Source organism: Papio anubis, chromosome 1 (genome assembly GCF_008728515.1).
Source record: "Papio anubis isolate 15944 chromosome 1, Panubis1.0, whole genome shotgun sequence".
NCBI classification, from domain to species: domain Eukaryota; kingdom Metazoa; phylum Chordata; class Mammalia; order Primates; family Cercopithecidae; genus Papio; species Papio anubis.
The window spans coordinates 190642753-190656083 of record NC_044976.1 but is presented as its reverse complement, the minus strand read 5'-3'; the positions used below and the strand labels follow the sequence as shown (position 1 = coordinate 190656083).

Here is a 13331-nt window from a genome sequence, read left to right as displayed (position 1 = left end):
CAGTGGCTTACACCTGTAATCCCAGCACTTAGGGAGGCAGAGGCAGGAGGATAGCTTGAGCCTAGAGTTCGAGACCTACCTGGGTAATACAGCAAGACCCCGTTCTCCACAAAAAGGAAAAAAAAAACAGACAAAAATAAAATCTAAGAGTTGGGAAAAAGTGAACAAATTGGAAGAAAATATTAACGTATGAAATAAACATTGGTTATTGTCTGAAGCATGTTAACGTGGTGGAGACTTTATAGAAAACTCTAAAAGGTGTAAGTAATATGACATCAGCTACAGACCAATTTTTATTAATCTCTATTCTGCATATAATACATAATTAACTTACACAAATTTCTTTGTACTCCTAAACACATGCACAGTATTCTGTCTTCTAGTTTGTGGGTTCCTAGATTATATACATATTACGGATTTCAGAGGTCCAATTTATGTAAGCCTCTTTACTTTAGATCGTAGTCTTTGTTCCCATTAGAACAAAATAATGAACTGCAGGTGGGTTTCTTTTAAGAGGACTTTTGAAAGAACATATACATAAATCTTCTTGATTAAATTTTATACTTAGGGGACTGAGACTGGTAAGGTGTAGGATAGGGTAGCAGTTTCTTTTTCTTTCATAAACTCATTTTTATGCTTTTTTTGCCCCCTAGGCAAGAAAAATCTCGTTGGGAAGTCCTCCAACAAGAACAACGGCTAATGGAAGAGAAAAATAAACGTAAAAAAGCTCTTTTGGCTAAAGCTATTGCAGAAAGGTGAGGCACCTGAACCAGGAGAGGCTGTTTGTAACCTGTAACCTGTTCTGTCATGTGTTATATTTATTTTCCCACGTCTCTTTTAATAAACTGATATTTTTTCTTCGACCATTACTTTTAAGTAAACAAATTATGCTTTATAAGTGATACTGAAATTCCAATTATAATTTATTAAGGAGAACTTTTTAAGCATAGAGCATATTAAATTTGTAAATATAGTTGCAGTTAAAACTTAAAAGACCTTCATTAGTGCTTCCAGTTTTAGCCATCTACACAATCATAAGGGAAGCAGTAAATAGCTATCAGTATATGTAAATTAGCAACAAATGCAAGTTTTAATTTTTATGTAGGGAGGCCTTAATCATTTGATGTGTAGAGGAATAAGGTTTTCTACATAAGTGACATACTCCCATGAATCTTAATTGTATTTCCTATGGGCGTTTTCTTAAATAATGCGTCCCGCCTCCACAAGTAGAAGATACATGATATGGTTTAACTTTTTATTGATGACTCAGGGTCGTTATTCTGAGCACTGTGTGAGATTCAATTTTTCTTTCACCTTCCAGTGTCTATCAGCAGCCCCTTCACATTTACTGCATTGTACCAGCCCTATACAACAACATTCCCATTGGAATCATTCTTCCCATCCCCCACCACTCTTGCTGAGTTTGTAGTTTCTGTCTAATCTCCTGTGGCCTTAGGAAACTAAACTTAGTCAATAAATCAATGGTTGTGAATAGTGAAAAATAAATGCAAGGAAATATTTAGTGACAATTTCTTTTTAGACTTCCAGAAAAGTCTGTCAAACTGTTACTGCTTGAAGCTAGAATATGTGTAGGGGCAGGAGAAGAGGGAAGAGGGTGATAGGTATAAGAGTAGTTTAGAATTTTGTCTACCAGAGGAGTGAGTGTATTTGAGAAATCTTGATTTTTCTTTTTCTACTACTGGTACACCTTTATCTTTCTTGAAGCACGGGAAATATGCAACTCACTGAGTTACTATGTTTCAAGGGAAAAAACCAGCAGATAAAAGAGTAGTGCCTTCTTTTTTTTTTTGTAAGTGATTATTTAAAAATAAAGCATTTTAGTAGTCTTTGATTTCTAAGAGATGGGAAGGCTGTTTTCTGTGGTTTTACAAAAACATGTACAGGCTCGGCAGTTCTTCTTATAAGTGTTTTTGATTTTAGACAGAAAGCACCAGTATAAACAGAAGTGTAGGGAAATGCATCATGTTTGAACTATTAATAAAAGGACAGTGAAGTACTTGACATTAAGTGAACTTTTGTAGGCAGAAAGGAAGGGTAAATGCCTAAGAGTAGAAATCTAGAGAATGTGCTGTGTAACATAGTGGACTTATGTGGGGATTTTTCTTCTTCATTCACAGTGTGTGTGAAAATTTGAAATGAGTGAAATCATGATTAAAGGGTTGCTTTTTTATTTGCTTGTTCCATTTCTTAAGTATATATTGTACTTGGGAGAGGGGATTAAGAAATGATGAGGTTGGATGTGCTTTTAAATAAGGAAAATGAGTGTTTTGGTGTTCAACTCCATAAAGAATTTGGGGAACTAGTAGTTTTCCTAGAGAACAAGAATCAAAGCAATAAAAGTTTGGGGAAATGGGTCCCAAGAAAGTTAAAACTAAATGGATGTTCTCAGATGTATAAAGAGGTGTGGTTTAGTATAGGCATCTGTCTGTTCTTAATGGCAGGTAAGTATCAGACAAATGAAAATGGGCTTAGGAAGAGGAAGAATTAAAGACTAGAAATTTGGAAAGCTCTGTTGAATGTTTCAATGTAAAGGGAATACAGATATATTCTTTTAGTGTTTGTTCTCTTTACAGAATGAGTATCTATAAATGAACTATTTGCTGAGTTTTTTTTAGTGTTGTTACTTTGTTTATGCAACATGCAAATATAAAATTTCAAAAACTCAAATGTTAACCAGCATTTATTTTATTTCAATTTTCCTGAGTTTTTTCTAACTTTTAAAACATAAATTATAAACATATATACAGTATCTTGCTTTTTCGCTTACATTGTATATGAACCCATGGTTTTAAAATGTTCTTACTTTCCCACTCACATACCTGGTTTTCTAGATCCAAAAGAACCCAGGCAGAAACCATGAAACTAAAGCGGATCCAGAAGGAGTTGCAGGCTTTAGATGACATGGTGTCAGCTGACATTGGAATTCTCAGGAACCGAATTGATCAGGCCAGCTTAGACTATTCATATGCTCGGTGAGTTGGGGAAATTGAACAAGGAGTATGATTTAATTAATGTTTATTGCCAGCTATTCCAGGGGCTTTTATGTATATATCATAATTTAAGCCTCAAAACAACCCCATTCAGTGCTGTATTTATTCCTCTTTTGTGCTAATTCAGGTGTCTGCTCTTCAGTGACGTCTTCCTTAACTCAGCCCTACTAGTTAACCTTGTTCGTGTGCCATTAGAGCAGATCTTGCATTATTTATTTACATTTTAGTCTTTGCTGCTAAACCCTCAGCTATTTGATGTTTGGAAGTTTTTTATTCATCTTTCAGGATCCAGCAAAGTGAATATCTGAATGATTTGCCCAAAACTGTTATTCTAACACCATGTCTGTGTTCTTTCCATTAAAGTTTTTGATATCTGACACAGTCCTATAGGATTGAAGTCTAGTTCTCACTTTAGCTTTCATCAGAGTAAGAGGATCTAGTTTAGTTTTTAAAAGCTTATGAATATTTTAAGCAGATCCACTGTCTTGGAAATTTGAAATATTTTCTCTTTTCTTTTTTTTCAATTATATTCTTATGAGATGGTTTAATATATGTTTCCTTGGTTTCAACCATTGGCATTTTTTAAAAGAGAAAAAAATACCATGGAGTATTTTTAAAATGAACTAACACATGTAATGAATTACATGGACTTTGCAGACAGATAAAAGGGCAAAAAATTATATCCAACTTCAGGGTTTTCAGCCCTTTCAACATTGCTTTAATCATACTGGTTTGTCTTTTTTTGCAAGGGAATGCTGTGTTAATGAGTCGATTTTGTATCTTTCTCTGTTACACTAGAAATCAATCAAAATGCCTCATTAGGCCAGGGTAAACCACAACATCAGAATGTTTATATAACAGTTTATTAAAGCGGAAATGCTTGATTGTGGTTTTTAATTAACTGTTGAGTGTTTAAGAAAGAGACTTGTGGTTGTTCTTGTGATTCTTGTAATTGTTGTTGGACCATATGCTGTTAGACTTAAAGGGTTGTCTTTATTAATTAACTACCTAAATGAATGCCATCAGTAGCTGATAACCAGAACTTCCAGGTTTCCATTAATAAGGTCATTAAGGGAGGTAACAGAGATTTTATTTAAGATTAAACTAAGCCTTGATTTGTAGCATATTTTATTCTCTGTAACATAAGTTTGCCAGAGGAACATTTTTATGCCTTTGTAGCCTTTTATATGAATAATTCATATTATAAGGTACAAGTACTAGGTACCTCAATAGAAATTTGAGGCCGGGCACGGTGGCTCACGCCTGTAATCTCAGCGTTTTGGGAGGCCAAGGCAGGCGGATTACGAGGTCAGGAGATCACGACCATCCTGGCTAACACAGTGAAACCCTGTCTCTACTAAAAATACAAAAAATTAGCCAGGCGTAGTGGTGGGCGCCTGTAGTCCCAGCTACTCGGGAGACTGAGGCAGGAGAATGGCGTGAACCTGGGAGGCAGATCTTGCAGTGAGCCAAGATTGCGCCACTGCACTCCAGCCCCGGCGACAGAGCGAGACTCCGTCTCAAAAAAAAAAAAAAAGAAAAAGAAAAGTAATTTGATTTTGTTTTAATTCTGTTCTAGTGGAAACTGGAGAAAAATGCCTTTTCATATTCAGTATTATATAAGAAATGTCATAGTTTTAGCCTTCTAAGAACCACAAAGAAGGTGGGGTTACTAAAGGAAAAAACATCCTATAGTCTCTAAGTATCCTAAATGAAATTTTAGTAAATTTTTACATCTTTAATAAGTTACAGATGACAGTTTCTCATGTTACTAATATTGATTTAGTTGAATGTAAGTAGATGTTGTGTGCCGCTGTTTTTATTTTTATTTGTGAGATGGAGTATCACTCTTATTGCCCAGGCTGGAGTGCAGTGGCGTGATTTCTGCTCATTGCAACCTCCGCCTCCCAGATTCAAGCGATTCTCCTGCCTCAGTCTCCTAAGTAGCCCAACTACAGGCACGCACCACCACACCTGGCTAATTTTTTTTATTTTTAGTAGAGATGAGGTTTCACCATGTTGGCCAGGCTGGTCTTGAACTCTTGACCTCAGGTGATCCGCCTGCCTCGGCCTCCAAAGTTCTGGGATTACAGGTGTGAGCCACCACACCTGGCCGTGTGCTGCTATTTTCAAAAGCCGAAGCTCTTGCGTTCAGTCAAAGGAAAATATAGGCAATGGTGATTAGAACCATATAGTGTGTCTTGTTCATGTGTAAGATTAAGGTATCATTTTCTAAATTTGCATTTGTGGTTACTGAGAAATTACAGATTGGTAAAATAATAATATGGTCCAGATTTCGAGTGAAAGATAATCCCTAGGACAGTCAGTTTTTATGGGAGATTTCCTTGTTTTTTCTTTTTTAAATAAAAATAATATCTTAGTTCTGTAGTATTTGGTACAGTGCTATGTCCACAGAAGGTTCTTGGATAGTGAATAGGCCAGAACTTGCTTTAAAATTGGCTTCTGTAGAGCAGTGTTTGGAGAGACACCTCTGAGAAGACTGGCACTTTGAGTGAACCAATTTGAGAGAGTTGCGGCTGCTCCTGCTGCTACTGCTACTGTTCACCACTGGGATTACAGTGTTGCCATATGCTGTGCAGACCAGCTTACAAAATCAAGAGTGGCTGCATGTAGAACATTTTTTTGAATCACTGTTGACCATCTAGGTTTCATAGACACCTTCATACACACAAACATACACCCACAGACAAATATTTTTAAATCACTTTATGAATAATTTTTAAAAGTAAGATTAAAAGGGATTGTGTAAAACAAAGATTTTAATAAGAATATAAGCCTGGTAACCATCTTTGTATCAAGTAATGTTTGACTCACAGACATGAAAAGCTGAGAGAATATAATTACATTACATCCTTGTAGCAACAAGGGATAGTCTAGATACTTGTAAAATATTGGGGGTAAGTTCTCCCTGCTGAAATGATTAACTCTATGATAATATCATTTTTCCTTTCTATGTTAGAAATATATTTTTCATTCACTGATTCTCAAGTTTGAGAAAATTCACCTAGGATATGTTTTGCTGAAGACTCATCTGAGATTTCACATATGATCGATTTTTATCATCTGGACTCTAGAATGTGTCTCTGCATTTCTATTAGTTTCCTAGGACTGCCATGACAAGTAATCAAAAACTGAGTGACCTAAAACAACATAAATTCCTTCTCTTGCATTTCTGGAGGCCACATACCCAAAATCAAGATGTCAGGTTTGTAATGTCTTCAGAGACTCTAGCTATCCATTTCTTGCCTCTTCCAGCTTCTAGTGGCTGTGGGCATCCCTTGGCTTGTGGCCACGCCACTCCATTCTGTGCCTCCATAGTTATATTGCCTTTTCTTCTCTCTCAAAACTTCCTCTGCCTTTCTCTTAAAAAGATGCATGTGATTACACTTAGGGTCCAACAGTATAATCTGAAATAAACTCCTTTCAAATCCTTTACCTTAATCACATATTTTTCCATATAAGGTAATTTTCACTCATTTGTCATAGAAAGTAATATTCACAGGTCCCAGGAATTAGGAATTCTCTTTGGGAGGCCATTTTTTAGCCTACCACAGGATTCATCTTTTGATTTCTGTAACAGTGGCAAAATGTCTTCCTCTGTCAGTTGTCTCTACTTTGCTAATACTGGATAGGCAGAAATGAAAACTAAAAACAGTTTTCAAAAATGGTGTTTTCAGTCTTCTTTTATACCTTCTGGAGGTGACATAGTACTTTGTACAGCACAGTAAAGAAGGTCAACAATGATAACTTATTGCATCCTTTTAGATCATTATTTTCTTATTTTAATTTTTTATTGCAAAAGAGAATAATTGATAAGTAATGATGAAATAATTCCTAGGATGATGAAATGGCAGAATGTTTCAAGATACAGGAAATATAAAACTACTGCAATAATCCTCTATCTTAGATTTATGAAAGGGTTCATTGGACCTCTCTAGTAATTGCAAAATATAATTTATTTTGTTTTTTTAAATAAGTAAATTTTCTCATTGTTTGAAAGGCTTAAGAAAAGGTAAAAATTATGAAATGCTAATTTATACAAATAGTGAGAACTGCTCAGAAAAGGAACTGAAAAACTAAAAGTGGACCCATGGAACCCAGTGCTATACAGAGGGTTAATGGTTGAGTTTTTAAACATTTCAGGGGATACCAAAACAAAGAGATACTTTCTAAAATCCTTTAAAAATAACTTTCATTGATCCATTCCATCCCCCTTTAAAATAACAAAACAATTGTATAATTACATTTCCAGTTCACTCTGTCTTACTATGTTATGTATAATGCTCTCATTATTTTGTTCCAGAATGTCATCATACACTACTTTGGTATTACCCACCTGACTGTAGGCTGGTAGTGCAGTTTGTGAAACTAATCAATATTTTAAATGTTAAATCACTCTGTAGGAGAGTATATATTCATATTTCTGACCAGAAAGACTTTGAATAAATAAACAAAATACAAAATCTTCAGTGATTTATCCAGGGTGATAGATCAGTGGAAACCAAGGGACCTATTTGCAGATGTTAATTTCAATTCAGTATTCATGAGTCCATACTGTAAATCTCTACTGATTGATTTTGACTGGCTAAAGGAGACCACAGACTTGCAGAGAAGGGAGGTTTGAGTCACGGTCAGGTCAGGGCATTCATACACCTATTGAGAATGTCAGAACCCCTGTCTTGTTGCAAGAATATTACATGAACAGGGTATGTTATAAAGGATGGAAATAAGGGAACTAGGTATCCAGTAGAGTTCCTTTAGAACAATTCTTTTAACATAGAGGGTTATTGAAAGATAATGGGCACTCTCATTCTTACATTTACTATATTTAATTTAAAAAAAGGAAATATGATAGATTAACATTATGTAAATGAGTTTTCAAGTATAAATACCAGGTCCCTAAATTTTGTGTAATCTTAATTTTAGATTCATGCTTACTAATACATTAACAGTACTTTTTGATTCTGGTGTTCTAAAGGAGAAGTTCTGTTTCTTGAGCACCTACCATACACGAGACTGGAAGCTTGCCCCGTTTATACTGTTTAATACTCAAAACTCCTATGAGGTATTTTATCGTCATTGTTTTACAGATAGACCAAGACTCAGCTTAAGTAACTGCCCAGAGTCTCTGTACTGGAATTTTCAATTATTGCATGCCTCTTCCCCAACCCCTTCCAGAGGAACCTGACTGTGTTTTGGACTCAGGATGCTGACCCTGGGGCATATCTAATTAGAACAAAGATGGGCTACCGACTCCAGTACATTTAATCCATAGGCTAAGTAGTGGTTCATGGCATGGCCTGACACTAAGAGTTCTGTTTAAGCTGAGATGAGCTGGGCAAACCTAGGTTCTTCTCTGAGACTATGGAATTGGATCACTGAGAGATTGAGTGGAGTGAATTTGTTACAGATTGCAGGTGGTGGCCATACTGGGCTGTGAGTATGATAGGAGAGCTGAAATGAGAGAAAATGTGTTGCTTCTAAGCATTGAAGAGAATAGCCTTTGATTCTGATGACATGACTATGAAATTGCCTCTTGCAGCCTACAATAAAACCCAATTTTTACCTGAGCTAGTTTGACTGGATATCTGTTCTTTGCATCCACGAAAAGCCTTAACCAAAACGGGCACACACGGTAATTGTCAGGAACGTTTTGAACCCTGAGTTGTCTAAAATGAAAGCCATTTATTATTTTCACTGTATTTTTTTTCCAAGACAGAGAATCCTAAATTAGGAGATACACCTGTTTCTTTTTGCCATAACTCTTATACTAGAAGCTATACATTACACTAAGTTGATGTAGGCACTCATAACAGGTAAAGCAGCGTGGCCTTCACAACTGCTAATGGCAATGAAATTGAAGAACTAGTTGGAAATCAACCTTTTTTCTGACAAAGAGGAAGGACCCTCTTGTTGCAAAAAGAAAAGCAACAAATTGTATAGGAAAGACAAAAGACAATAAATTAAGATACGATAACTCTTCTTTTTGTACTGACCTAATGCAGAAGAAAAAAAGTGAGATTGCATGGTGACTTCTCCGGTAGAATTGCTCTGCTTCACATACGACTTTACATAAGATTACCTATCAACAGAGTTTATACATGTGTAAATATGTAAAATTTCCTACTAAGTGTAAATGGAGTAGTGGAGAGAGTGAGAACAACTTAACCCAAGGATTCTCAAGTGGGAGCATTTTTGTCCAATAAAGGGACATTTGGCAATGCCTGCAGACACTTTTGCTTGTTACAACTTTTGAGAATTACTGGCTACTAATGGGTAGAAGCCAGTGATGCGCTTTAGCATCCTGCAGTGTGCAGGACAGCTTCTCACAACAAATAATTATATGGCCCAAATTGTCAGTAGCGCCAAGATTGAGAAATCCTGCATATAGCTCTCATGAGGTTTTCTACTTGATGTGTATGTCTTGCTGTCACCCAGTATCATTTTGCTGGGTGTGCTCTGTCCCATTTATATTCATCTCCCAACCACTGTCCGTATCTTTCTCCATCAGAATTTGTCTCTTTTTTTCTAATTTATTAATCAAGAGATACGATTTTCCACTTTCTCCATCTCTTGTCTTACTTCTTATAAATTTAACCAGCTGTGTGCTAAAGCTAGCTTACCCTGGCTCATGTGGATTTTGTGTATCTCTTCCCAGTTCTGCATTCAGTAATATCACCTTGGTGGCTTGAAATTGGACAGGGTGGTAGTAGTTATCCCATGGAAATGTAAACGCTACAAATCAGGGCTCCCCATCCTCCCACCCCGGAAGTAGCCTACCACTGAATTAACCTTTTAGACTGCCTTCTCTCAAAAACAGCTTTGGAAAGAAAACATTCGTGCAGAATGATGTGTTTTATTAGGTGAATTCAAGTAAGGATATTGTGAAAGTTTCAGCAGCCATGGCCTAGTTTGTCTAACATGTAGACAAGTGTTTGTAAAGCAGTAATACCCATATCTTCATTATCTATTTTTTCCCAATTTTGGAGTTTAATTATTGTTTCTAGATCCTCTTTTGAATATCTTCTTCAATGGAAAACTGATGGACCTATCTTTATACACATCCTTACAGGAAGCGGTTTGACAGGGCTGAAGCAGAGTATATTGCAGCAAAGCTAGATCTGCAGCGCAAGACTGAGATAAAAGAGCAACTCACTGAACACCTTTGTACAATCATACAGCAAAATGAGCTCCGAAAGGCCAAGAAGTTGGAGGAGTTGATGCAACAACTAGATGTACAAGCTGATGAAGAGACTCTGGAGCTTGAGGTGGAGGTAGAGAGATTGCTACGTGAACAAGAAGTAGAAGCAAGGAAACCAGTGGTTCGTTTAGAGAGGCCGTTTCAGCCTGCTGAGGAGAGTGTGACTTTCCAATTTGCAAAAGAGAACAAAAAGTGTCAAGAACAAGCTGTTTCCCCAAAGGTAGATGAACAGTGTGGAAATTCCAATAGCATCCCCTTTCATAGTCCAAACTGCCCAAATCAAGAAGGTAATGACATTTCAGCTGCTTTGGCCACATGAAGTTCTGGTATTCTTTTGAACTAATATGGTATTCAGTAAAGTATACTTTTTGCAGTAGATTATGCCCTCACCTCCAATAAAAACCTCTTTAAAACAATGCTGATTTTTGAATTCATGATTAGTTTTAGTAAATTAATATGTTTGGCCATTCTAAAATCCAAAATTATGATAAGTTTATTTCTGGGGGTATATTTCACCTTGATTTTGGCCCAGTTCTTTCAGTGTTCCATTACCCTTTTTACTGAATTAAAGTTAAGTGACTTAAAAGGATGGAAGAAAAACTACATGGTTGGAGTGTTTTTAGACCAGATAAATATAGAAAAGTAGAATGGAAAATGATACTCAATACCTAGTTGAACGCATTTCACTTCTCCTGGGAGATGTATTAAGACTGGAAGTCCTATTTTATTTAATCAGTAAAAAGACAAAAATTACAGTGTGAAAAAGAGAAAGACAGGAATCGAAGAAAAAAGTTGCAGGTTGAATTATCTATCTGGATATTACTAGAGTTGTAAAACTTGGAAATTGGAATTTATGTGAAGAACCAGACAGCTGAAGCCAGGATCACTTTTGTCTTCAATTTACCTTCAAATGGTTTTAGTTTACAACCTGCGTTTTGTTATTTGACACACACACACGTATATATAAACATACATGTAATTTTACTATTATATTGTCTTTCCTTTAATGGATGAATTGATTAAATTTAGACAATTAAAACATTTCTAAAGTGAGGCTGAAAATAATATAGAAAATCTCATTGCTACTTGTGATGATCAAAAAAGGATGTATTTTCTTTCTAAAGTTATCTATAAATATGTGTTTGATATGTTGGACATGAATTACCCTGTCATGAAGCATTTAAAAGCTGATTTTCTTGTTAGTTTGTTAATTACCTGTTACTAGTATTTGACCAATACATTGTGCTGTATGTAAATGTGTAAATAAATATTGTAATTTTCTCACAAAGTCTGTGAGTATCACATTAAATTATGATTTATTTACCAGAAATTCCAAAAAGTCAAAATATTACCTTTGAGGACTTAAAAAAAAAAACAATTATTATCAGAGAACATAAGCACAAATATAAGATTGTATCCATAAAAGTTTCTGAAAAACTTAGGGACGTCCTGTTTTTAAATGGGTTTGTTTGAGGGTATTATCTTCTGGTAATAATAATATAGATGAGCTTTATATTTTTATATTATGTAATTTGAGTTGAAAGTATAACATTTCATTACTGACTTCTCTAAAGCATTTCTATAGATAGTTTTGCTTTTATTTATGAATGACATACATAAAAGCCAAAAGTTTCATTGTCTAACACACTTCTTTTTCTAAGGAATAGACAAGTCTGATGTACTCACAGTGTCTTTCATTTACCTTAAAAAAATTTCTAACAGTTTAGTATGTGTTAAGCATTGTGTGACAATAATGCATCTTGGATCTCCTTGTGGTACATACAGTTACTTACTTTTGTTAAGCCTCTGTTAAGGAAAACTGATTATCAATGAGGTTTTATAATATTGGTTAAATGCAGATATGTGCAATCTTAATTCTCAGTCTGAACACTTCAAAGATACATGAAGAAATGAGAACCATGAAAAAAAAATAAGTTAGATGAGACCTCAGAGATAATCTAATTTAATCTTGTTTTTTTTGTTTTTTGTTTTGAGACGGACTCTCACTCTGCTGCCCAGGTTGGAGTGCAGTGGCACGATCTCAGCTCACTGCAACCTCCGCTTCCCGGGTTCAAGCAGTTCTTCCTCAGCCCCCTGAGTAGCTGGGATTACAGGCGCCTGCCACCACGCCTGGCTAATTTTTGTATTTTTAGTAGGGACAAAGCTTCACCGTGTTGGCCAGGCTGGTCTCAAACTCCTGACCTTAGGTGATCCACCTCAGCCTCCCAAAGTGCTGGGATTACAGGCGTGAGCCCCTGCTCCCAGCCTCATTTTATTTTATAGTGAGGAATTTGAGAGCCCAAGATTTCAGTAGCAGCTTATTGGCCAGCTGGCTCATTTGAAATTTAAAGTGCTAGTAAAGTTGCTGTTCCGTATTCCAGATGTGTCACTTACATATTTCAGGCTGTGAAGTTCACTGCGCTGCATCCTTCTACTTGCAAATTTTGCTTTATAACCTGTTGAGGAGGAGTGTGTGTGTGTGCATGTGTGTGTGAGAGAGAGAAGTGCTTTCAAATGTGGCTATAAAAGGTCGACTGAACCCATTATTTTGAAAAAATGTTACCTTGCTTGGCTTTCCTAGGGTGGTATGAGAGTACTCAGGTGATGATATAAGTGACAAAGTCATATTGCATCAGTTTTATACAAAGGCAGCTGTATCCCATCTGTGGGAGGAAGAAGAGCAAATGAATGAGAAGTGAGGGTTCATTGGTATGAAGACCATATGCACTGGCTTTTCTGGGATCACCCTGACATAGACATGTTTAAAATAAAATACAGTACGTTTGAAAGGGTTTGATATATAAATTCACAAATACACAATAATTGTTAATTTCTGTGAAGGAAATTACTGGTTCAAAATTACTGCCATGAGTTTATTGCAGCACTTTATAGAGCTGTCCCTCCCGGGGTTAAACTTTTCTCCTTGCTTCCACTTCTCAAATTCTTAGAGCTAAGGTGTGGATTCTTAATGATATGAAAAGTAATCTAGGGGCCACCTCTTTGTGTTATCTCACTTGTTCTATATAAAAGATAATCTTTACCAAATTGTAGTAATTCTCACTTAAAGTATACGTTTACTTGGGTAAACTTAAATTCCT

The 13331-nt window shown here is 35.9% G+C and overlaps 1 protein-coding gene across 7 annotated transcripts in view; it reads left to right on the top strand.

Annotated features, from left to right (window-relative positions):
* The window catches only part of GORAB (golgin, RAB6 interacting), a 143988-nt gene extending 132467 nt beyond the window's left edge, over positions 1-11521 (top strand). For all 7 annotated transcript variants that reach the window (XM_021930614.2, XM_021930593.2, XM_021930601.2 and 4 more), the window contains 3 exons: positions 654-755; positions 2853-2993; positions 10105-11521. In XM_021930614.2, coding sequence (XP_021786306.2) covers positions 700-755; positions 2853-2993; positions 10105-10552 — 645 coding nt within the window. In that variant the 5' untranslated portion in view covers positions 654-699 and the 3' untranslated portion in view covers positions 10553-11521. The remainder of the gene's footprint in view (positions 1-653; positions 756-2852; positions 2994-10104) is intronic.
* The last annotated feature ends 1810 nt before the right edge of the window (positions 11522-13331 follow it).